The sequence below is a fragment of the Pipra filicauda genome, unplaced genomic scaffold, assembly GCF_003945595.2.
Source record: "Pipra filicauda isolate LSUMZ 115617 unplaced genomic scaffold, ASM394559v2 scaffold11_size5308982_pilon, whole genome shotgun sequence".
NCBI classification, from domain to species: domain Eukaryota; kingdom Metazoa; phylum Chordata; class Aves; order Passeriformes; family Pipridae; genus Pipra; species Pipra filicauda.
This window is the reverse complement of record NW_024103652.1, coordinates 3685953-3710613: the sequence shown is the minus strand read 5'-3', so window position 1 is coordinate 3710613 and position 24661 is coordinate 3685953. Positions and strand designations below refer to the sequence as shown.

Sequence of the window (24661 nt, the reverse complement as noted above, 5' to 3'; positions counted from 1 at the left end):
TTCAGTACAAAAATCTTTCTTTGTCTTTAAGTCTTTCCATTCTTCCTCTCTCATCCCTCCATCCCTTGAATCAAATAATAATGATGGTAGGTCTTAGTCCACTTTATATTGGAAGGAAAGACCAAAGTACTGGATTAAAGGCAGCTTAAAATCTTCATCAGAGGTTCAAAGTCAGGATTTTGTTGCAAAGTGCTGTAGTCTTGTACCTAGAGCAGTATAACTAGCGTGTTGTTAATGGTCTTCAGATTGCTGTTTTGTCGTTGAAGTTTTAGTCAGATTACAGAAAATATTTGCAATTCCAAATGGGCAGTTGTTACTGGTCAGTAGGAGTTGCTTGTCTGTGGCAACCTTCAAAGGTGTGCTGAGGTCAGCTTTGCTATCGGGACCAATATACTGACAGGTTACCTCTGTGTAAGGCTTGCCCTGAAGCATAAGGAGACCATAAAATGATTGTGTTATTTAGCTAGGATTGTTCAAGGGAACTTTTTCTGTTCCTAGACTTAGTCAGAGAGAAAGAGAAAAGTCACTACCTCTTTTTGGAAAAGTGGGCAGCATTCATTTTAGATGCCTTCCTGATCTTCTAACTCTAAGTATTTTTCTGTGCAATTTTTCTACTTCCCTTAATACCATAAGGTATAGGTAGCTCCAGCAAGACTCAGACCACATAGTATAGGCAGTTGTGCCCTGGGCAAGGTACTTGAGAAGGACAAGGTGGAAGGAGCTGGGGTTCTTTAGCTTGGAGAAAAGGAGGCTCGAGGGGGACTTTACCTCTCTCTACAACAACCTGAAATGAGATTGTTCCAAGGTGAGTGTTAGTCTCTTCCCCCAATTAATAAGTGACAGGATGAGAGGAAATGGCCTCAAGTTACACTAGGGGAGGTTTAGGTTGGATATTAGGAAAAATTTCTTCACCAAGGGTTGTCAAATGTTGGAACACACTGCCCAGGGCAGTGGTGAAATTGCCATCTCTGGAAATGTTCAGAAGGCATGTGGGTGTGGCAGTTGGGGATATGGTTTCGTGGTGAACATGGTGGTGCCAGGGTAATAATTGGGCTCAATCTAAGTGGTTTTTTCCAGCCTTAACAATTCTGTGATTCTAAGGTCTCAGAAGTTTCTTGGTAAAGCTACCTTAATACCACGCTGTCAGAATACAGCATAGCAGTACTGTAAGAAGAAATCTGTGTCCAGATCATGTGGTCACCATGCCCAAGTAATTGAAGGCCTGATGAGATACTTACCTGTCAGTGGTTCACTATAAACCCATCCAAAAATGCAGGACATTGCCACAGGTACTAACCACATTTACTTGAGTGCATTAGAAACTAGTGTAATATGAGTGAGTCAGTTCCAGTTTTTACCTACTAAATTACAAAATACTCTATTTTTTTCCTCTGGATCTGGTTGTCTGTCAGAGCTGTGCTGTGAAGATTTGCCATGAGGGCTCTGTGCTGTGAAATGGGTCTAACCCTTGCTAACTCTTGTGTGTTTTCTATAATACTTTATAAAGTAAAATATAACCAAACATAATATTACTTTTATGCCAAAGCAACTAGATAATCTGTATAATTTTTAAAACTTTCTATGTGTACTGAATGATCTTTTCTTCCTCTTCTGTACTAAGCAAAATTTTGACTTTAAATTTGGATTTATGGAGGGGGATTTCAGGAATATGTTCACTTCTTGGGATAATAATTGGAAACTCAGAAACTAAGCAGAAAAAATGTAGTGCCTTGGAAATTAGGTTTGGGCTATTGCATATGATTCACTGAAGTTGAGAGAAGGATTTACTCAAACTAAAAAGTAAAGATTAATGATACAAGAGTGGAACATTTGATTATACTTTGGGCCCTGCATTTGACTGCAGACAGTATCAGAGCTTAGAATCTATTAAAAAGGTATAAATAAGCTAATTTACTTTTGGTTTAACATTGGTACTCTGCCTTTTATTTTTTATCTGAACATTATCTATTTGTGTCATTCTTCAGCTTATTAGATGAAAGGGCTGGAAACACAGGGATGTATGGTAAAGAGCAAGTTTGTATTTTATACTATCCAGAAATCCCTAGTAACAGCCTTCATAACTTCATCTTCAGTCTCAAGATAGGAAAGCTAATCATGGAAGATCAAGTCATGGTATGACCAAAATACGAAGACTCTTTCACCAAGCTTATGTAGAGACATAAAAATCTTGCCGGTGGATATACTGTACTACTTTATATATACAGTTTATCTCTGTTTTGCTAATATGACTAGCTGGGTGGGTTTCTTCTATTATATTTCTTTCCTTGCCGAGTACCTTTCTCTGCATCTCGTGTGTGTTGTTCACAGGGCTAAAGAATAGCAAGTGGTATATTGGTTAATTTTGGTACAGACTCCACCTTAAAGCATTTTGTAAATGCCAGAAGGACTGACTATGATGAAATGCATAGTTTTAAATCTCCTAGTTCATCCACATAACAACTACTTCAACTTTCCTTACTGATGAAATAAGATGATGATTGAATTCCTGATAAAACAGTACAACTCGATTACAAATTGCCACCTAAGAGAAGTTAGTTCTGTTGTTTAATAGCAAAATGCAGCATTATTTAAGGAAAGTCTCATTAGTTTAACTCTGTTCATGAAGTCTGTCCATAAATGTACCACACTTTTAAAGTATATTGTCTATGGCAAACCACCTCTCTTCATCTTTTAAAGGAATGAATCTTATTTTGGTAGCACACCAGACCTGGGTGTTATTCTCCTAGGAAGAGGTGTAAAAACACTTTTTATCTTACATTAAAACTGAAGAAATATATTATATGCAGAGGAAAAAACCTAGTTCTCTGTAATGCTGGCTGGAAAAAGGAAATGCACAATAAAATACATAACCTGATAAGCATTTATTTTAAAGTGTTGATGCTTTGCCTTATGATCTCTGTTATTTTCAGAATGTTGTTGGTGAAGTTTTTTCTAAATTGGTATTTTTGAAAAATATTTTAGATGCTTTATATGTTTTGCAATGTGATTGGTAGCTCTAGGGCTAGTATTTTTATTCATTTTATTTAATTCTGTCTTTTGGACTCCTTCCTCATCATCTTTTTCTTCTTTTTTCTGTCTTCCCGTTGCCATCATGAGTACTGAGAATATTAAGGAGACGACTTTCTGAGGGATAAGGATGTATCATTACTTGTCTTTATTTCTTTGTTCTTCCTTCCCTTCTTATCTCCCATCTCCCTGCTAAGAAAACCAACATCCCTGATCACTTTTCCTATTTCTTCCAGGAACTGGTTTTGATGCAGATTTAAATATTGTAGCAGAAAAGTTGGCACAAGTTAATAGGTCCTCTTTGGTACCACTGGAAGTTACAGCCTGTATTAAATATAGATTGGTATTTTCAAGAGATCCATTGTGTAGGCATATGAATATATTAAATGTGTGCAATAAAAGGCTGATATTGTGTGAATATAAACTTTTTTTTTTAATTTTTTTTAGGCAGAAGAAAGCCATAATTGAACCTTCTTTGTTCAAATACAAAGTCCAGCCTATTAAAAAACATTTGTATGAACCTGTTATCGTTAAAGCATCTCAACTAAGGTAAAAATTATTATGTTAAAGTTAAAATTGTACTTTATACCTGTGAGTTGTGTAAGCTGTTTTTGATATAAAATGGCATTTTAAAACAATGTTAGAGCTATTAATTAAAAGCACTGGAACAAAATACTGTGCTACAGGCTTTCTGTAACAAGGGATTGAAGCTTTACTAGCATTAACACAGTTACCAACTCCTTGCAAATCTCTGCTTTCATTGACGCAGAGATGAGACATGCTATGACTTCTGATAACTGTGGCTACCTGTGATTGATGGAGTAGGTGGAAAAAAGTTTGGGAATCCTGTTCTATAATATTAATAAACTATTGCCATTGTGAGTGCTTTCTATGGTAGCGTTGCTGGTTTGAAATGTTGGAGCAAACCAACTGGCAATCAGACTGATTAAAATAGAAAGCTGCAGAGTTTTTGCTTCTTAAATAACAATTTTGTCTTGAATTAAGTTAAAATATGTGTTTAGAATAGATTGTGCATCAAAACTTTATTAACTGGATCCTGTAAAAAAACTTAGGTGATTGCAAGTCATTTAGTTCCAGCAGGAATCAGGATTTGATTTTTTTCATTAACTACACTCCTGTATAGTTAGTTTTTTTGTTCTCATGAAGTAGTGTGGGTTCCCTGGAATGCCAGGAACCATTAGAGTGCCCACTGTCCTCTGTAAGGAGTGCCACAGCGTGACCAAGCAATGTGTGAATTCACCTCCCCCTTGTTGGCTTGTCTTCCCATTTGAGAGATGTGATGCTGCTTTTGTGCTGTCCTTGTTTTCTTGTTTGTTTTCCCTCTCTCCTGAAACAATCCTGTCCTTGAGACAGGAGCACAGGTGATTTTTGCCTCAGTTCCTGCAGTAGCAGGGATAAATGAGGAGAGGAGTAGGAAAACTCATCAATAGGTGGCTAAAGCATTGGTACTGCCAACAGAATTTTGGTTTTTTCAACCATGGGGCAAATTCTATGGTACCTAGCCTGCTAGAGTCAGATGGGCTTCATCTATCTAGCAAGGGCAAAAGGTCTCTAGCCTGTTAGTTGTCGGGGCTGATCAAGAGGGCTTTAAACTAGGTTTGAAGGGGGAAGGGGGTAAGACCAGGCTCTCCAGAGATGAGCCTAAGGGTGGAAAGCCTGAGTTAGAAGTGAAATCAGCAGCCCAGCTGAAGTGCACATACACCAATGTATGCAGCACGGGTAACAAACAAGAGGAGCTGGAAGCCATCGTGCAGCAGGAAAACTATGATGTAGTCTCCATCACAGAAATGTGGTGAGATGACTCGCATGGCTGGAGTGCTGCCATGGATGGCTAAAAGCTCTTCAGAAGGGTTGGGCAAGGTAGGAGAGGTGGAGGGGTGGCTCTGTATGTTAGAGAGTCTCTTGACACTGTAGAACTTGAGGTCAGTGGCGATAAGGTTGAGTGCCTGTGGATCAGAATCAGGGGAAGGCCAACAAGGCTGACGTCCTGGTGGAAGTCTGTTATAGACCACCCAATCAGGATGATGAGGGTGATGAATTATTCTACAAGCAGCTGGCAGATATCTCAAAATCACCAGCCCTTGTTCTTGTGAGTGACTTTAACCTGCTGGATGTCTGCTGGAAACTCAACACAGCAGAGAAGAGGCAGTCTAGGAGATTCCTAGAGAGTATGGAGGAAATTTTTTACAGAGAGAGTAATCAGGCATTGGAATGGGCTGCCCAGAGACGTAGTGGATTCACCATCCCTGAAAGTTTTTAAGATGAGACTGGATGTGGCACTTAGTGCCATGGTCTAGTAACCGCAGTGGTAGTGGATCAGGGGTTGGACTTAATGATCTCGGAGGTCCTTTCCAACCTGGTTGATTCTGTGATTCTATGAATCAGACTTCAGTTTTATTTGGGAATTTTAAGAAATATTTGGATGATCTACCATGGACGAATAGGTTGTGGAATTTGTATGTGTTTATAAAAGAGGACATATCAGGATCTTCAAAATAAAAATTGCAGATGCGTAAACCAACTGTTTAAGTATTACTTGGGTTTTATTTTATTCATAAGGAACTTTTTAATTAAACTGGAGTTGCAAAGAATGGCTGTTAGTTACAATATTAAGGATGTTATTTATAATGAAGAAAATAACAAAAAGGTAAATGGTATGGTCTGTTACATGACTCTTGCACATATTTTCAGCTGTACTTAAACAATAATTAAAGATGTTAGTTGATAATACTACCTTTCTTTCCTACTACAGCCGGAGGAAACATCTCTTTTCTCGAGATAGACTTAAACTTTTTCTGAAACAACACTGTGAACCACATGATGGAGTAATTAAAACTAAGGTAAGTAAGATGGAATAATTTATGGGATAGAATATTGACCCTATTTAGTATTTTTTTTGCTCTTCTCTACAAGCTGCTCAAGCTTCTTTTTTAAACTACCTCAAATTTAGCTTTTTGTAATTATAATATACCAAGTTAGTATTTGACTTTTCCAAAATAAAAGATGATGGTACTTGAACTTTCTGCGTAAAAACAGGTTTTTGTTAACTTCTGCTTGTAAATAAGATGGTAATTTTTCTGTACATGAAGTAGAATTCTCTAATTTCTTTTTTAGATACCAGTTTAGAAAAGTCCCCAAAATAAAAAAGGGAGTATTTACCTAGAAGAATTTTATTTATTGAAGCATAATATACTTTTGCTTAGTCTAACAGATGAGTTGTTTTCATTCTTCAAGATATGCCTGATATTTCTAATGCAAATAAAAACAAACTGTTTTTGTTTTGGTACAGTATGCCAATACTATTGTGTTGTAATGCTTTTGATTGGAAAATGTTTTATGGTAGGTTGAATTCAGTCTTCAGTGAGACATCTTATGAGATGAGATATGATATTCAGTACAAGTTCAGACTTAAGTTCACATCTTAGTGCAGGACGACTGAGAATTCGTTTCCTTGTGCTCAAGGAATTGAGCAGCTTTTCCCACACTTACCAAGTAGGCAGCAATTCCCCTTGCCTTGCCTGTTGTGCCACAGGAGATCCTTGACTCTTTCACTATGTATTGCAGACTTGACCCTGAAATCCATGTTATCTTCTTGTTTTTAGAAAGAAGCATGGTTTTTTTATTTGTCTGGTACTTGGTTGTACAGCCATGTAACTGCTCGTTCTGGATAGGAAGGGTTGAAGAGATGAGAGCATCAGTGAGAGTCTTGCCTCTAAAAGTTGTGGAAAATAACAACAGCAATCAATTTCTGAATAAGTTTGTAACTTTAGAGTCTGCCTCTTTTAAAGAAATGGAAATAAGAGAAAATAGAGCTGAAAGGGATAAAACACTCCCTTCCTTGGGCTTGTTAGTGATTGCGTTGACCTAGCTCACTGTAACGCATTCAGGACTAGTGATCTATTAGTGACGCTTTCTGGAGCCTCAGGAAACTTGTTATATTCTGTATATGTGTGCATTTGTCATCTTGTCTTTGTTTGAGCTTTCTGTGGAGTGCCTTGTCCCCTTGCTGATTGCCTTGCATTTCAGTTATGCGAACGTGTCGTATTTGGAATGTCTCCTCTTGTATTGCATGACAAGGGCAGACTTCCTGAAGGCATCAGGTTGAGAAAGTAGACTTGAAAAGAAACTTTGAGAATTTGGAACGATCCTCCTCCAGAAATGAGTATCATAGAGAATTATGTAATTGTTCGATAAGTTAATTTTCTGACTTTATCAGTCAAAAGGCATTCTTGACACTTTTCAATAACTTGCTAGGATGACTGTGCCCAGCTGTATTTGCTAAAAGGCATCTAAAGAAATAGCATCCTACCAAATGAAGCGAAATTCTGTTTTCAGATATGTGCTGTATACATTATTATCCACTTTGTAGATTAACTCTACACTTAGACTATTTCAGAGCTTTATTTCTTATCCAAAGTTAACCAGTTGTCAGTCTGGTTACTTTTACTGTCTTCTGTTAATTAATGATTCAATAATTAGCTTATATTTATGAAAAGGTAAGAATTTCACAATGAATATCTGTTTTCATCTTTCTTACTAAGGCAACATCAATTGAAAAATACAACCTAGCAGAACAAAATTTCTCCTACTTCTTTCCTGATGACCCACCCACATTTATCTTCAGTCCTGCAAGCAGACGGCGAGGGCGACCTCCAAAGAGGGCATCTACTAGTCTTGTAAGTAATAACATTTTTAATCCCAGATGAAGACACGTCAACATAGTCTTCTAAGTTCTGGATGGAATTTCCTGAATTTTTAGAACAGTTGAAATGCAAGGTTGACATCATGCTTCTTTACTTTGAGGATGAATTGAGATATATTACATAATTGCTATTAAAGTAATTGCTTTATAGTTAAGCCAGTAAAAGGGACCATATTTGTTATGTTATCTTCTTATTTTTATCTTCATTTCTGTGATCTCATCAAGAAACTAGCTTTTCAGTGTGTTATGAAGATGCATAGAGTACTTGTCCCTTCTGGGATTGATAAATAATTTGTTAAAAAGCTTTAATTTGAACTCTGAGATACAATTATGTCACTTGCCCTCAGATACAGATATATCACTTGCCTGTATTTAAATATGGAGAATCCTGGTGCTCTAATCTACTTTATCTTGTTCTAGAGAACAGTTGAAAAATTGGGAATATCTTTTGCTGGTCATTTCACTGTAGTTATTATTTTCTTTTTTTCCTCTACTCCTCCAAATTTTCAACCAGGAGGACAATATTAGTGCTAAACGAAACACCCCAGGAAGCAAAAGTAAAGTATCAAGGGAAAGGACAAGGTTCCAGAAGCAAAAAGAAGATACGCCGGCCATGGGTAAGTTGAGGTTTAGTCCTATGACCAGTAGAACCAGTTTTTGCAGGTTTGAGAGCAGGCTATAATTACAGTATTTTTGGGGTTGTACCTTTCAAATGGAAAACTTAAAAAGACGCTACTGCCACAGCACTACTGCAAAGTGCTCCTTTTAGTGGTTAGAAGGGTTGTTTCCTGATCTTTTTTCCTTTTTTTCGTTTTAGTTTACTGAACTGGGGAAATGTAGGAAGCTTGTGGTCCAACTTGTGTTGATTTCTATCTCAGATAAATAAAGAGCTAAAAAATTTTTGCAGAAGTCTGAGTGATGAAATCATACAAAATTTTACCATCTGAAGGTGTATCAAAACATGAACATGTAAGACAAATCAGTATGTTGTATGAGGAAAATGCGTAAATGGAAAAACTATCTCAAAATTTAAAAGAACTGCAATATATTCTGAATTTTTCTGATTAAAATATCACAAATCACTTAAGAGATTTTTAGTTTGGGCTGACTGAATAATTTTGGCTTAGTTTTGACCTGTTCCTGATCAATTTAAGCTTGATTTTAAAATAAGTAAGGGGACCTGCAAGCCTATGGGTTTAACTAGGTAAACTGGTGTGTCTTCTTGAAGAGACGAAGTCTAGACAAGGAGATATTCTTCTGGATTTTAAGAACTTATGTTGTTCTGAAGAAAAGGCTTTAATCTCTGGAAATATTTTAATGAACTTCCAGTTTCAACCTGTCATTTCCATGAACATGGAATGCTTTAGGATGGCAAGGACATCTAGAAATTACCTAGTCCAACATCTGTTTAAATAACTGCAGAGTTGTCTGTTGCTGCTTTAGGCCTTTTCTTCATAGGAGACAGGACACTAGAGTTTTCTGTTATCCATTAAAATTGTGTGCGTCCACTTTTTTGCACAACTAGCATCTACTTGTTTGTGTGCTGGAAATGACAGTATAGAACAAGGTAACAGCTGATTAACATCAAAACTGCTTCCTCTCTTGTGTGAAGGCTAGTTAAGACACATTTTCACAATGTGAAAAGATAGCAAAATACCAGGTACCTTGAAAGACTTGCCTTCTCAGTATGTAGAAGATTCTGGAGGGATCAGCTTCACTGCATTTGTTTGCTGGCTGAGAGACACGGCTGGCACGTGTAGTAGCTATCTGTAGAAGCAATGTAGCACATTTTCCAAATCTTATAGGAAAGTGTAACCAAAGTCTTTTTTTTTTTCAGTACTATCCACTTGGTAAGAGTGGATCCCTTTTCATTTCATTCACTTGTGATCCTAACTTTCCTGTTTATTCAATTAAGACAGTAAAACCCCCTTTTATTTGTTAGCCTGTGTGTAGGTTGACAGGCATTGTCTGTCCACAGAAAGTGGAAATTTGTATCCTGCTGTTCTTCTGCAGAGGACTACAAAGAAATGTGCATCTCCTCAGGCAATAACATTAAAGTTCAGCTTAAACTGTGTAACTGAAGTAAAACTTGAACAAAATGTACTGAAATACTATGTAAGTTTCAAGTGTATTGACTTTTCAGTAATTCAGCAATAACTAAATACTTAAAAATCACCTATTTCAAGGTTTTTACTATCCCAGATATTTCATGGTTATATGCCACACGTGGTTGTGACATGCTTTTATTAATCAGTCATTACTAAATATCTTGCTGTAATTATACATGGTTGGAATCAGTTCTCATCTTTATATGTCACTTGAGGGAAACCAATAAAACAAGCAATAAACTTCTGCATACTCATAAAACCAGATAAATTTAGCTTTATTACAGTATGAGAACCTGTAGAACATGTCTAATACTTAGGCTTAAAACTCTGATTGTCTGAAGAACTTTCAAGTGTTTGAATTTGTGGTTGGCATAGAAACAATTCAGTCTTCATAACAATATCTTTTTCATATGGTAATTATAAAAAGTTCAGCCTATTTAGCAGTTAAAACTAACATTTTACAAAAGAAAAAATAACTTTGTTTTTTTCCTTTTGTAGCTTTTGAAAAAGCTAAATTAAAACAAGAGAAGGCAAATGCTATAGAAGCTAGGAAAAAGGAGAAAGAAGATAAGGAAAAAAAGAGAGAAGAATTGAAGAAAATTGTGGAAGAAGAAAGGATGAAAAAGAAAGAAGAGAAAGAGAGACTCAAAATAGAAAAGGAAAAAGTAATGCATTTGAAGTATATGTGTTTCATATAGAAACAGTATAACAGGTTTCTAGTTTTCTTGTTTCTTAGTTATTATCTGTTTCAAGTTATTTTCCATTAACTGTTTTCAGTTCCTAGTAAAGCACTTCAGAAGAATAGACAGTCATAAGATTTGATTATGGGTTTGTATTTCTGGTTAACATTGTCTATAATTTTACTTCACCAAAGTTCACTTTACTTCAGAAGTAAGGTCTATTTCAGTGTAGTGGATTGGGTTTTCTTCTCGCTAGTAATGCATACACTTATTTGATTTGATGGTTATCTTCTGTTTGAGTGTTAAAGATGCTGTACTGCATCAGATTCACAGCATATCAAATGGTTGTAGGTTTCCTTGTGGATTCTCTTTGCTTGCTAAATAACTTTTTGTCACTTTGAATATGAAGAAATTATATATTCCACAATATTTCACCACAGCCACATCCACTATATTTTGATGGTCTTTTTTGAGGCAACTTTCATAAATATTCTAATTTTCAGATTTTTTTCTTCAGCCACTTCCATTAAAAACAAAACAAAACCCAAAACACCCCAAAACAAAGGCAACAACTAATCACGACAAAGTATCATGACATTTAAACATTTTTGCAAGTATAATTTTATACAAAATAAAAATTAAGACATTACTTCATTCTAATTAAATGTGATGCTTTACTTTTCAGTGTGATTGCATAGTAAATGGTGCAGTTTTAGAAACTGCAATAGGGCCATCTGACAATATTTTATACACAATTGTGGCATTTTTTCAGGAAAGAGAGAAGCTGCGTGAGGAAAAGAGAAAATATGTGGAATACCTGAAACAGTGGAGTAAGCCTAGAGAAGATATGGAGTGTGATGATCTTAAGGTATGATTGAATTTGGAATAACTCAAGCTCATACTTTGCAAGGACCCCAGGCTAGATTTCCTAACGCAGCGGCAAATCTAGATCTGATTGGAATGCTAGGGGCTGTGAATCACCTGCAGTCATGTAGTAAATACTTCCCAGTGGCAGTAGGATTGTCTGCGTCTGCATTTTCAACCTCCAGAAAAGTTTTGCAGGCTGTACTCAGTCTACACATGGAGCAAATGTATGTTTAAAGTGCTGACATTAGAGTGGAGGGTATTTAGTATGCCTGATTTTTCTGTTAAATATACAAGATGAGCTCACCTAGAACAAACCCAAGTTACTTAAAAGATTTAAGTAATGAAGAAACCAAATTTTTGTCTGCAAAAGGTATAAAGGACATTGGCTTCTTGCTTCCTGTGGCATTCTTTTGATTTGAACTCTAGCAATATACTTGTTTAATGAGCATTTTTTGGGACAAGAATATAATTAAAGATGAATTTAGATGGAGACTGCTTTTTAAAAAATTCTCTTCTATGGAAATTGGTGAAATACTTTACTATGTTCCTATGAAGCATAGCATTCAGCATTCTTGTTAATGTTTGTGAGCTACCATAGTTGTGGAAAGGAGCTGTCATTCTGGAAATTGTACAACTCTGTCTGCTGAAAAACATTGAAAAGACAAATCTTTAGGAGTTACATCAAGATAGTAGTTTCAAAGTCAAACAGTGTTAGACACTGTCATCTGTGATGTGGAGGTGGTGTCTCTGTTAAGTGGTCTTGTTACATGGTTACATGAGCTCCCTTTAAAATACCTTCAGCTGCTGTAAGTGCCTTACCAATGCAAAAAGCTCAATACCAGAACGTGCAGTCATCAGACATGATCTTGCACATCCTAGTATTAGAAGGGCGTGTTTTATGTGAATGTGTTGGGTTTTTGTTTGCTTGTCTTCACAAGCAATCATGAGTAACTTTTAAGAGTATGTTTATTTTTGCTTGTCTAGACAGCATACTGAAATTCAAAACTCTTGTGAAATAATACAGGTTTACAGGAAAAATCTTGATAGCAAATGGTTGTAACTTGTAGTGAGTTTGACTTCCTTTGTTAAAGATACAAACTTCATGAACACGAATAAACTTTTTTCTCAAAAGTTTTACATCCGAGTTGCATGCTTTTCAGTTTCTAAAGTTAGTACTGCCATAGATGTTACTGTGCCTTGCAGGACCCTTTTTGGTAAAATGTAAAGAAACCCTACAGATACACTCCTTAGAATAATAAACTGTTTTTAATCACTCGTGTACTCTGCAGAAATCAAGTAGGATATTAAGTTGTCCCATTTGGATTGCAGGAACTTCCCATTCCAATGCCAGTGAAGACAAGACTTCCTCCCGAGATCTTTGGTGATGCTCTGATGGTTTTGGAGTTTTTACATGCTTTTGGGGAACTTTTTGATCTTCAAGATGAATTTCCCGAAGGAGTAACTTTAGGCAAGTTGTCGTTTACGTGGCAAGGAGCCCCAGTTTTGTGGTGTCTGTTCTTCTACCGAACAACCAAACATCTTAAGTGCACCCAAGTACCACTGCTACAAAATTTTCTGTGTGGCTTTAATATATTAGTGCTTACAGATGCATATCAATCCAGTTTTCTCTTCACAGTCAACTCTGCAGTGTTTGTAAAATCAAAGTTAATTTCAATGTACAAGTTGTTATTCTACTTACTAAAATATCTATTTGTACTTTATTCTCACAGTTATATATTAAAATAATGCTATTTTGTCAGCACTCTTTCTGACACCATGTCCTCAGGAATGTGCACAGTAAATTATGGAAAAGTAACTTGATTATCATACCTAAAGGAAAAATAATGTTTTCATTCTTCAGTACATAATCGTTTTCCAACTTTGTGGCAAAAGTGACGCTTCTTAAACTTTATTCACAGAGGTTTTAGAGGAAGCTCTTGTAGGAAATGACACTGAAGGCCCACTATGTGAATTGCTGTTTTTCTTCCTGACTGCCATCTTTCAGGCAATGGCCGAAGAGGAAGAGGAAGTGGCCAAAGATCAAATAGCTGATGCTGAGACCAAAGGTCAGATCCTTAATTTTACTGCTGAAAAGCTGAAATGGTACTGGAATTAACTTCAAGCTGCATGATTTATGGCATTCCTTTGTTTAACCTTATCTTATTATGCATGGATATTGTATGTAAATGGGCTTGGTTTTTCTCTTTTGTCTGAAATTAAAGCTTTAAACTGGGCATGGAGTGCAAGGGCTGAGGGGAATAGAGAAAAAGGAAGCTCACTGTTACAACAATTGTATCCAGCAAAGCATAATAAGCTTTTAACAGCACTGCTTATGTTTTGGAGGTGCAGGAAGCGTCTTCACCTTCCTCCTCTTCCTCCAGCACTGTTAGATGTTTCTCCTGAGGGTCCGGAAACAAGTACTTTTCCTAAGTCTCCTCAAAGGCCTTTATGTGTATCTATTAAGAAAAAACCTGGGCCTAACTAGATTAAAAATCTAAAACTCCCCAGCACAACTATAACGGAGAATTCAATATTCATCGTCTTTCAAGACTGGGAAGTATGTGTCCATAGCTCCTAGATACTACCATGTCTCTTTCTTTCAGTAAAGGGCCTCACAGTCACTCTGCCTTTGGTATTTGCTCTAAGGCTGAAGTTGCCCCCATTTTCAGAGGTATTCAGTATCACGAAACCCCTGATCAGAAGTGCAGACTTAGTTACTAATTTACATGGTCTGGTGTTTATGGACTGCCACATTTGCTGGCTGTTTAGAGGAGAAGCTTTGGCCCTTCCTGCTAGTCTTTATTTCATTAGAGATAGGTAGGAACATAAGAGCAGTCCCCATTTGAGGTCAAGTGAATTTTGTGGTGCCTCCACAAGACAGATATGTGAGGTACAGGAAAGTTCTTTTAATTCCTCCCTTGAAGACTCTGTATTTTCATGCTTAAGATTTATGTCCAGTCTATAAATTATATAAAGCATGAGCACTATCTTCAGCAATAGAGGCTGCTCTTTGTAATTGAATAAAGTTACAGATTTGATATGGTGTTAAAAAATTCAGACTGTGTTTTAATTACTGTTGAATTTAGCAATTAACCTGTATTTTTTTGACTACTGAGCATTGCTTTGGCAATACAAGGAAAGATTCCTTTATCAGGTATCATAGAATAGTTGATTAGATTCTTTATTATTCATAGGACAGATCAGAAAAAATGTAATGTAACTTTCATATTTTAATTTGACTTCATGGGGCTGGCAATTGCAAAAATCTGCTGTTTTGTTTCTAGTTTAGCAGAGCAATGGGTAAGGCACTTCATCTACTATGTTTTACATGCCTTGGAACTTCCATTTCTTGTCACTCTTGTTTAGACATCTTCTTTACCGTAAAAGAATTACATGTTCTTGGCTTTGTATCTGGTTAACCAAACTCATAGCAGTCAGCATGTTTTCTCAGTTAAATTCTGTACAGGCAGTGTTTCTGCAACAGAGAACACCATGGGTGTAGGGTTTTGGGATGTACAGTACTTTCTCAAACGGTGTTACATAGATACAGTGAGAGAGGAGGTGCAGAGGTTAATTTTGCAATGTCTGGGTGACAGTTTTCAAACACCATCAATTGTCATACATTACGGTTGTGGATTTGCATTTTATGTAGTCTTAGTTTGGATTTGTGGCTCTATATTAACTTGATGACTTTAACTGCTTATTGATTTGGATTTGAATGACGTGAAATTGTTGAAACAGCATACAATGCTGAAAGAATTCTGCCAACCCTCTGGAGAAATACCTGTAAGTGCTGAGGAAACTTCTGTTTAAGAAACAGGAATTTGCTGTTTCTGCCTTTCACTTCCCTGCTTTCCTGGTCAGTTTGCTTAAGTGTGATATTCATTAAGTGCAGGTACTTGTTTTGGTGAAATACGGTTTATTAGTAATGACTTAGTCATTGTGTTTGTGCAGAACAGGCTGTATCTAAGTTAGATAGAAAGTATATGGTGAATGGTGATAGCCAGTATCAAAATATGTGAATGGTTTGGATTGTTTCCTAAAAACAAACTTATGATGGGAAATAATAGTTCATTTGAGGAAAGGAAATACAGGTGTTTCTTGCATTGTTACTTGTTTGTGCTTTCCAATGTGTTTATGGATTTGTTTTTGCTGCCTTTTGTGTTGCCATTGTGCATGTTTTGTGTTGTGGTTGCTTTAACAGCTTATATGCTGTTCTCCCTTTATGTAGCATGTGGTGCATGTCTTTAGCTTTTAGTTGGATTTTTTTAGTTGCATTTAAAGATATGTAAATTTTCATTTGGACGTTGAATTGAGTTTTGAATACATTGATGCTTTTGTAAATACCGGCCCTCTTTTTGCTTTGCCTGCAACTTTTAAAACACAGCTTCCTTTCCTCCCCTCCACAGTACAAGTTTTAATTTGCACTAGAATAAAGTGTTTATTTCCTTAAAGATTTAACAGAGGCTTTGGATGAAGATGCAGACCCCACAAAATCTGCACTGTCTGCAGTTGCAACTTTGGCAGCTGCATGGCCCCAGTTACATCAGGGTATGTGTGGGTTTCACTTCTTGTTTTGTTACTGTTCTTAATTTGCTGTGTATTTTAAATAACATTTTTATATTTATATACGTTTAAATGCCTATATAAAATAACTATACATTCTTCTCAACTGTAGGCTGCAATTTGAAAAACTTGGATCTTGATAGCTGCACTCTTTCTGAGATTCTCAGACTTCACATTCTAGCATCAGGTGCTGATGTAACATCAGCCAATGCAAAATACCGTTACCAGAAACGAGGAGGGTTTGATGCTACTGATGATGCTTGCATGGAGTTGAGATTAAGTAATCCTGGTCTCTTGAAGAAACTTTCAAGTACCTCAGTATATGATTTGTTGCCAGGTAATAAAAGACAATACATGTTAGAAATTACTAGACTGCTTATTAAGTGATCAATTTTAGAACTGGCTTCAGACCAGTAATGGTCAGAATTTACTGTATCATAGAATAATTTAGGTTGGAAAGGACCTGTAGAGGTCACCTAGACCAAAACCCACTCCTATGCTTCAGCCCCCACAAACAGGTCCCACCACATCAGAGATTGCAGAACTAGGCAGTCTCATTACTTCTGAGTTGCCTTTTTAAAATCTCATTTAAAAAATGTTAGTTTTACATGCAGGAGGGGATCTCTCTGGGAGAAGCATCGAAGTATTTGATTCAGCCCCTGTTTTTTATGTTGTTCTGGTTTAGGTCTTTCATTCATTATTTGGAAATGGAGAAAACAAATACCATCTACTGTTCCTTTATCTCTGTTTTGAAGATAATATTGCATTTTACTACTTCTTTTGGTGATAAAAGTTAATAAATTAAAAATATTTCAGGAAATGTCTCTTTGCAAGTACAGCTGGTAGACTGCAAATGTTTGACTGTTCACTTGTTCTTGAGTGAGAACAAATCCAGTCTGGAGTGTGTAAGAGTAAGGCTTATTATCAGTTATATAATGAAATATAAACGTTGGTCTGAATTTTATTAGGAGAAAAGATGAAGATCCTTCATGCTCTCTGTGGGAAACTTCTGACTCTCGTCTCCACTCGAGATTTCATTGAGGACTCTGTTGATGTGCTACGACAAGCGAAACAGGAGTTCCGAGAGTTAAAGGCAGAACAGCATCGCAAAGAACGAGAGGCAGCAGCAGCAAGGTAAAACTAGGATATGGAAAACTAAATTTTGTTGCTACAAATGAGATTAATTCCTTGGTTGCAGAAGGCATGCGAGAAACAATAGTAATGTTTCTGTTTTATGCTGGTTTCTTGAGACCGTAGACAGGAATGAAACTTCGTTGTGCTAAATGTTGTGCTTTCTCACACTAGTGCTTTTTTTGGATTGTGTTTTAGTATAAAAGGAAAAAGATGTGGACAGATCAGATAGTAGATTAATTGCAACTGGTTTTCTATATCCTTCCTACTACTAGGATACGTAAGAAAAGAGAAGAAAGGTTGAAAGAACAAGAGTTAAAAATGAAAGAAAAACAAGAAAAGCTGAAGGAAGAGGAGCAAAGAATTCCTGCTGTAGAAATATCTGTTGGGTATGATACATAGTATTACTGTGGTATATATGATATAGCACTTTTCAGTTACATGGCCAGACCTAACCTATATGGTGTTTGTTGACTTGATCATATGCAAAAGTATATTTTAAGTATGATTTTATTTTCTTCCTAGTGTTCTATAATTGGTTTATGAAAGTGATTTCTACTATACTCATAATTATTTTGGAAGCTTGTCAAGAGAAACTTACATTGCTTTGTCTTGCATTGATTTAATCTCTATGAGTATCTTCATACAGACCATTGTAGTTCATTATCTTTTGAGGAATTGATCTGAGCTAGAAAATACTGACCTCACATAACAATTCATTAATCAAATTTCATAGCATTTTTTTTCTTTTAAATGCTGTGTTATGCCAGGTGATTTCCATAAAACCAAAATTTTTTTGTTCTGTTAATAAAACTGCATGTTTTCAGGTGGTAAGATTCAGGCACATGCAGCTGTATATGATTCGAGGAAAAAAAACCAAAGTGTGCATACAATACTATGTCTTTACCTGCTTGAGGAAGGTAGTTAGTTAAATAAATATGCTTGTAAAAGGTGAGCATGGGCCAAAGATAGATTTTGTGCTATGTTTTGGAAATTATAATTGAGAGAAAATAATAAAATAAATGTAATAATTGCATGTGGTTCTGTAGGTTTTTAATTATAATTGTTAGATGAGGCAAAAATGTGAAATAAGCATATTTTGAGGAGGAAACATTTTTTAGACATGAAGAAAATCCATGTTAATAGAACTACGCTAGAATGTCGCCAAAAAGGATCTGATTATAATAATACTCTTCAAATGAAAGTGTGGATACCAAAGAGCATGCTTTAGTCTTTAATATGGAACTTCCATTTACAGTTCAATGGTTTTTTTCTGGGCTTTAATATATTAAGTTTATTTTTTAAAAGCATTATAGATATTTTACTAGCTTAAGTACTTGCAAGAGAAAAATATTTTTTGTGTCAAAGATGGCATATTTTCTTGTATATTTTTTATCATTCAGCTTATGTGTGGTTTGTTGGTTAGTCACCTTTTGGTTTTTTTACTGTGTCAGGGAAGAGGAACGAGAAGACCTAGATACTAGTACAGAGAGCAAAGAGATCGAGCGTAAAGAGCAAGACATGGACACAGTGACAGAGGATGAAGAAGAGCTGGGACCAAACAAAAAACGACGAAGAGGTAATGCTATAATGTATTTGTTTGTGTACTTGTATACGTGCACGCGTGCCCCTGGGAAGTTCTTGTGTTTTATATAAAAGTATCAGTCTTTCATGTAATATTTTAAAGGAAAAGTTAAAAACCCACACCCAAACATGATGATAATGGGCTAGTAAGTACATTGAGCCAGCCTGATGTAGTTCTTGTGGTCAGCTGTCTGGATTCCTCTTTTATCTGAAAAGTCTCAGGCTGTTGCCTAACAAACCATACTGTTGTAAGTAGTGCCCTTAGAGAGAGAGTTGTAGGAGTCCCGTATAATAGAGGATGGTGTGGGTTTGATTCTATTTTTTTAGTAAGCTACAAATCAACAAGTATTTTTTTTTTTAAAAGTTAGATTGAGCATTTGGGTTTAGTTTGCCTTTGTTAATGAAGCAGCATGCGTTCTATATGAAAATACAACCAGTCTTACTGCCAGATTTCATTTTCTCAGCAGTGTACTAGTAGGAGCTGCAGTGCAGTAAATGGTGCAGCCTGCTATTCATAACTAAACAGAGGTGTCACCACCGGAGGGATGAATTGTTGATGGCTTTGGGCATCTAGCTCATCTGTGCCTTTCTGCTGGGAAGGCTTTGTGCTAGTGGTTGTGCCAGTGAAAGTCCTGGATCATTGTGGACTTAAGTTGCAAACTTGTACAGTTCCTAACAGTACCTGGGATGGAAATTGAGTCATTCAGTAATGCAAATTTGCATGTTTACTACAGCTTTATGATGGCGAAACAATGAGATCCTAAACAGAATTTCAGGTTTCTCAAATACCCATGTTTGAGACATTGTGAATGGATGACGAACAAGTATTATTTCATTCCTGCAACTGGGGGACTGAAGGTCTAACTGGAAACCAGTAGAACTTGAGTGTTGACAGCATCTTGAAGGTTGCATGCATCAGTTAGGAGACATACTTTTCTAGATGACTACCAGAACCTTATACTTTGGTAAACTAAGACGTGAACTGAAATATTTTCATCTGGTACAAGTTGACAGGGAGAAAACAGTAGTATATATATTTTAAAAGAAAAATTATAAAGTAAGGTACCTGACTTTGCCAAAGAAGCTCATGTGTAGGGATTCTAGTCTTGCTTGAGACCTTTGGGAAGTTAAATTGATCATTTTGAGGATGATAAATTAAGTCCAAATTATAGTTTGTATTCAGTAATGAAATTGCTAGAATTTTATGTTACAAGATGCTTCTGTAACATGCTTTTCAGTTCTTAAAAGTTTGGTTCCTTTTTATGGTATTAAAAATAAGTGTCAGTAAGTGAGACTTGCTCTAGTTTCTGCAGAGTGAAAGTGTATTCAAAATGGCTACCCCTTCATCAAGGGAAACACAGTTAATCACTTGAGGTTTTTTTTATTAAAACTGGTATTGTCTCTTGACTGAGCTTGATGGTCTTTGACAGTGTAAGTTTAGATAACTGGAAAGTGATAGAACTAAACCAAGCCCTTTACTTGAGCTTTTGGTTAAAAAAACAAAATTATAAGTGAATTTCTACCAAACTTCTTCCTTTAACTTTAGGAAGGAGAGGGCAAAATGGATATAAAGAATTTACAAGACGAGAAGAGACCACTTGTGAAAAGAGTGAACCTCTTGCTGCTGAAGATGAAGAAGCTTTAAAACAGGAGCAACAAAAGAAAGAGAAGGAACTGTTAGAAAAGATTCAGAATGCAACAGCCTGCACAAATATCACCCCGTTAGGTCGTGACCGTCTGTACCGACGCTACTGGATTTTCCCTTCTCTTCCTGGATTGTTTATAGAGGAGGACTATTCTGGTCTCACAGAAGACATGTTGTTGCCTCGAACCTCTTCCTTTCAGAATAGTGGACAGTCTTGCACAAATGAACCTCAGGTATTCAGTAAAACTGGAGAGTCTTTGAAATCCTCTGAATCTACCTCCAATAATGACCAAGATTCACACACCAGTGTTGTTGTAGAGGTGCCAAGGCCAGTATATAAACCAAACCGTTGGTGCTTTTACAGTTCTCGGGAACAACTGGACCAACTCCTAGAGGCTCTCAATTCCCGAGGACATAGGGAGAGTGCCTTAAAAGAAACTCTTTTACAAGAGAAAACTAGAATATATGAACAACTAAGCAGTTTTCCTGTGGAAAAATTCCATATTCCAGGTAAATGAAAGATTTTTGGTGTTAATTTGCTTCCACAGATACAATTTCTATATAATATTCTAGAAACCTCTAATTTTCATTTAATTGTAATTTCTGAAAAATAAGAATTATTCTGAAGCTTTGTTTCATTTGATGGAAAACACACTGGTTTTTTCTTTCCTTGCTTTTTTTTTATTTCCCCTTTTATATACCTTTGTGGTATTTCTGGTGTTTCATGCTAAAAAAAAAGGTAATAATTTTTCTGTTATCTTACTGCTTAGCAAACTGGGATTGGCTTTTAAGCAAACATCCTTAGGAAGTAATTTAACCTTTGGGAAAAGATTAACTGAGGAGTGAAGATTATTATGCACTAAAAAATAGTGTAGCTATGTTGGTTGGTATGTGGATTAACATTGGTGCATTGGGATTCTGTGATATTACTCTTCTATTTTTTTTTCCTTTTTTCTTCCTTTGGCAGGCGCTCAATAGAGGAGGAAACAACAGTATAACAGATATTTTTATGGGTTTCTAAATGTAGGAGTGTACTGAAAAACCATCCTAGACCTAGTATTTAGGGTTTTTTTCCCTTTTCTGCTAGCCCAGTACTTAGCAATTTATTGGCAAGCCGTTACCTCCAAACACCACTAAAATTCTTTATATACCAGCTTGCAGCTGGATTGCTTATGGCATGTTGGCAGGTGAAGGATGTTACCAAAATGAAACTCCCAAGGGTAATGTTTAATAAATTGCATTTTGTTTTCAATTATGAAAATCAGTGTGAGGATTTTGAGTTATCTATATTGGGACAAGGGAGAATTATTCACAGCAGAGACAAATTCTGTTTTCCTGGAGTGTGTATGCTAGGACGTGCTGTGAGCACATCAGGTACTGCTAAATTTATAACTGATCTACCATTTCTTTTGGTGGAAACCAGCACAGGACAGAGTTTCTGTGTAGTAATTAAGCTTTATTTGGAGGCCTTATGTCTATATTTGTAGGTTTTTGGTTAGAAAATCTCTATTGTCTTCTGATACATTTGAGTTTATGCATATTTTCCTAATTGCTGCGCCTTTATCTGTATTTTGTGTGTTGCTTTCTGCCCTGAAGCAACCTGATTTTCACAGCCAAGGCAGCTTTGAACTTCAGTTTAATAGAGATGAAAAAAATTCAAATGCAGTGGTCCAATGCCAATGCTGCCACCACTGTGTGATAGGTAGGGATAAGTGGCCATGTGTAGCTTTGTTGGGAGCTTTTCTGCTGTGGACTCCAGCTGCTGCCCTATTGCCTTCACTCAAATGACTTGCAAGACAAATGAGAACAACTTCGTAATTCTCTTGCACTGTAGACTGCCTTTCTGCCTTTTCCAGTTCCCACTCAACAGAGCATGGAAATAAAATTGATATGTGCTATTAGTTGATTTAATTCCAGTATCCATTAACTTCTCCTCATCAGTTATTTGCAAAGCAGTTGCTGCTTTTTCAGTTCTGCTCATTGCATTTCTTCTTTGCTTTTAAACGAAAAAGGACATTTCCCGCATCCAGGCATCAGAGTTGCTAGTCTACATTTTCAGAATATTTTCAGTTACAGGGAATTGTTTCAGCAATTGAGAGCACCTTAGAAATTCACCTTGTGCTTTCTTAACAACAGCTTTATTGTATTTTTTTTTTATTAAATACCTCTAAGTTCTTGCATGTAACTTCTCATCACTGCACTCAAAGGTTTTAAGGTAAATCCTGTGAACAGAAGTGTTCACCACTTATGCAGATTTGTGAGCACTACTTTAGGATTTGGGCAAACTTTCCTGTGGCTTTAGAGCTTTTGCATGAACTTTGAGTTCTCTTATAAGAGGTTTTACTTGACAGCCCATCATCAGCTCTTTCCTAGGTTTCATAAATTATCGTGCTGTCTTGTTCTTTTTTTCCCTGCCTTTAATTAGAGGACACAATAAGTCTGGTCTGTTTGTTTTGTTTAAAAGTTAAGTTTTTAAAAGGGCTTATATTTGTTTTGATAGGTTTTGTGATTCTCAGCACATGTTTGTTTTAAGTGTTTCTGTGATAAAGATCCTTGCAGGAAAGAAAACTGAAGGGTTCTCTTGTAAAGTAAGAGCCATCAAATACTAGAAATGTGACTTTATTATCTTTTTTTTTTCTCCTTGCACTTATAGCAGAGTTGTTGTTTGCTTATCTGCTACTTTAGAAAGCATTTTATGGCAGAAGAACTACTTTTAAATTACAAGGATTTCCCATTCTATGTGTTGGGATGGGTGGATGCCAGTCTAGAGGTCATCCCTCTAAAGAATACCCTACTTGGTTGGTTCAGATGCCTTAGCTGGCGTGGAGATGTTGGTGTTGGCAACATCTTGCTACAGGAAGGGAATTTTGAACCCATGTTTACTTGGTTCTGCCCTGTACTACTTTTGTTCCCTTCACCAATGGCTGCTTTAAGGAATAAGGTCCACTAACACCAAATTACTTGCTGTTCTTGCAGACAAACCTCAAAGTGACATCAGACCTCCTTCAGGACGGGGAAGGATGCAGAATGCTCACGATGGCTCTCACCTATCTGCAGAGAAGCAGCTTGAACTGAGACTTAGAGACTTTCTTTTGGACATTGAAGACAGGATCTACCAAGGAACGTTGGGGGCTATTAAGGTATTTGTGACTTGTAGAATGCCTAGGAACACAGTGATGCCATCGAGTCTGTAACTTAAATGGGAACTCTTGAATGCTGTGGTTTTACTAAAGGCATAATTAAATTAAATGTAGGGAGTAATTGGCACCTAAAGTTTGTGGCCTTTGATTCTTTAGAAACCTCAAAGTTGTATGTTTGCTTCAGGTTACAGACAGACAGGCTTGGAGAGCAGCCTTAGAACATGGGCGATATGAGTTTCTGAGTGATGAAAACAAAGAAAATGGTATTATTAAAACTGTGAATGAAGAATCTGAAGTAATGGAAACTGATGATCAAGATAAGTTTATTGTGAAAGACAGGTAAGAGCTATGGTTTAAATAAGGGCTCTTTGCTATGAGTTTTATAGCAGTGCTGTGGTTTGGGTTTTTGGGGGAGGACTTGGATCTTCAAGTTGTTTTTACCCTCAAATTCCTTGAAATGGTGTTTTTTAAGATTTGAGTTGTAAAACGTGAGATTTTTGCATTGGTTTATAGTCTCTAAATGATGCTCTTCTATTACCATATAAGATTAAGGCACCAATTTTTACAACTTTAGGAATTCAGATATTACGCTACTCAAAGTGAACATTAATTATCAAAGAAGTAACACGTGGATTAATTTTAAAATAATTTAAAATGCAGAGAAAAATTAATCTGGTAATTGATGTTTTCTTTTCCAGAAGGAAAAAAACCAAACCAAAACAAAAAATTACTTAAATTTGTGGAAAGAGTAAGAGTGTTAAAAAGGAAAGATGGTAATAGTAACAAATTGCTGGTTGAACTGGCCAGTGTACCTCTTCATGAGTCACAGGAAGACCCATCAAGGCAACAGACCGTGGTCTGAATTACTTTTTAGCACTGCAGCAAAAAGGAGATATCATTCATGAAGTTGTAAGATTATAATACTTCAGTAGAGCAAGCTGCAACGCAGTAAGAGAGAGAAAACCTCAAATCATATAGTGTTGCAGCTGTAGAATGGTTTTGAGGGGCTTCGTTTGGTTTTTAAACAGAGATTTGAAATACGTGTGGGACTCTGATATAAGTTTTTGTTGTAAATCAAATTTCAGAAACTACAGAAATGGTGAAGATTTCTAAATTTTTAGTTATCAGAAGTAACATACTTCTTGGAAATAAAGATCTACCTTAATTGACTTAATACATATAAAATTAAA

At 36.3% G+C, this 24661-nt stretch overlaps 1 protein-coding gene across 4 annotated transcripts in view; it reads left to right on the top strand.

Moving 5' to 3' along the window:
- Positions 1-24661, top strand: part of BAZ1A (bromodomain adjacent to zinc finger domain 1A) — a 64366-nt gene that overhangs the window by 24127 nt on the left and 15578 nt on the right. For 3 of the 4 annotated variants that reach the window (XM_027726824.2, XM_027726825.2, XM_039386575.1), the window contains 16 exons: positions 3475-3576; positions 5801-5888; positions 7590-7724; positions 8265-8367; positions 10357-10523; positions 11311-11406; positions 12735-12873; positions 13325-13471; positions 15861-15956; positions 16084-16308; positions 16940-17105; positions 17378-17491; positions 18557-18681; positions 20233-20841; positions 23308-23471; positions 23656-23810. In XM_027726824.2, coding sequence (XP_027582625.1) covers positions 3475-3576; positions 5801-5888; positions 7590-7724; positions 8265-8367; positions 10357-10523; positions 11311-11406; positions 12735-12873; positions 13325-13471; positions 15861-15956; positions 16084-16308; positions 16940-17105; positions 17378-17491; positions 18557-18681; positions 20233-20841; positions 23308-23471; positions 23656-23810 — 2631 coding nt within the window. The remainder of the gene's footprint in view (positions 1-3474; positions 3577-5800; positions 5889-7589; positions 7725-8264; positions 8368-10356; positions 10524-11310; positions 11407-12734; positions 12874-13324; positions 13472-15860; positions 15957-16083; positions 16309-16939; positions 17106-17377; positions 17492-18556; positions 18682-20232; positions 20842-23307; positions 23472-23655; positions 23811-24661) is intronic. The other variant, XM_027726827.2, reaches the window with a different exon arrangement.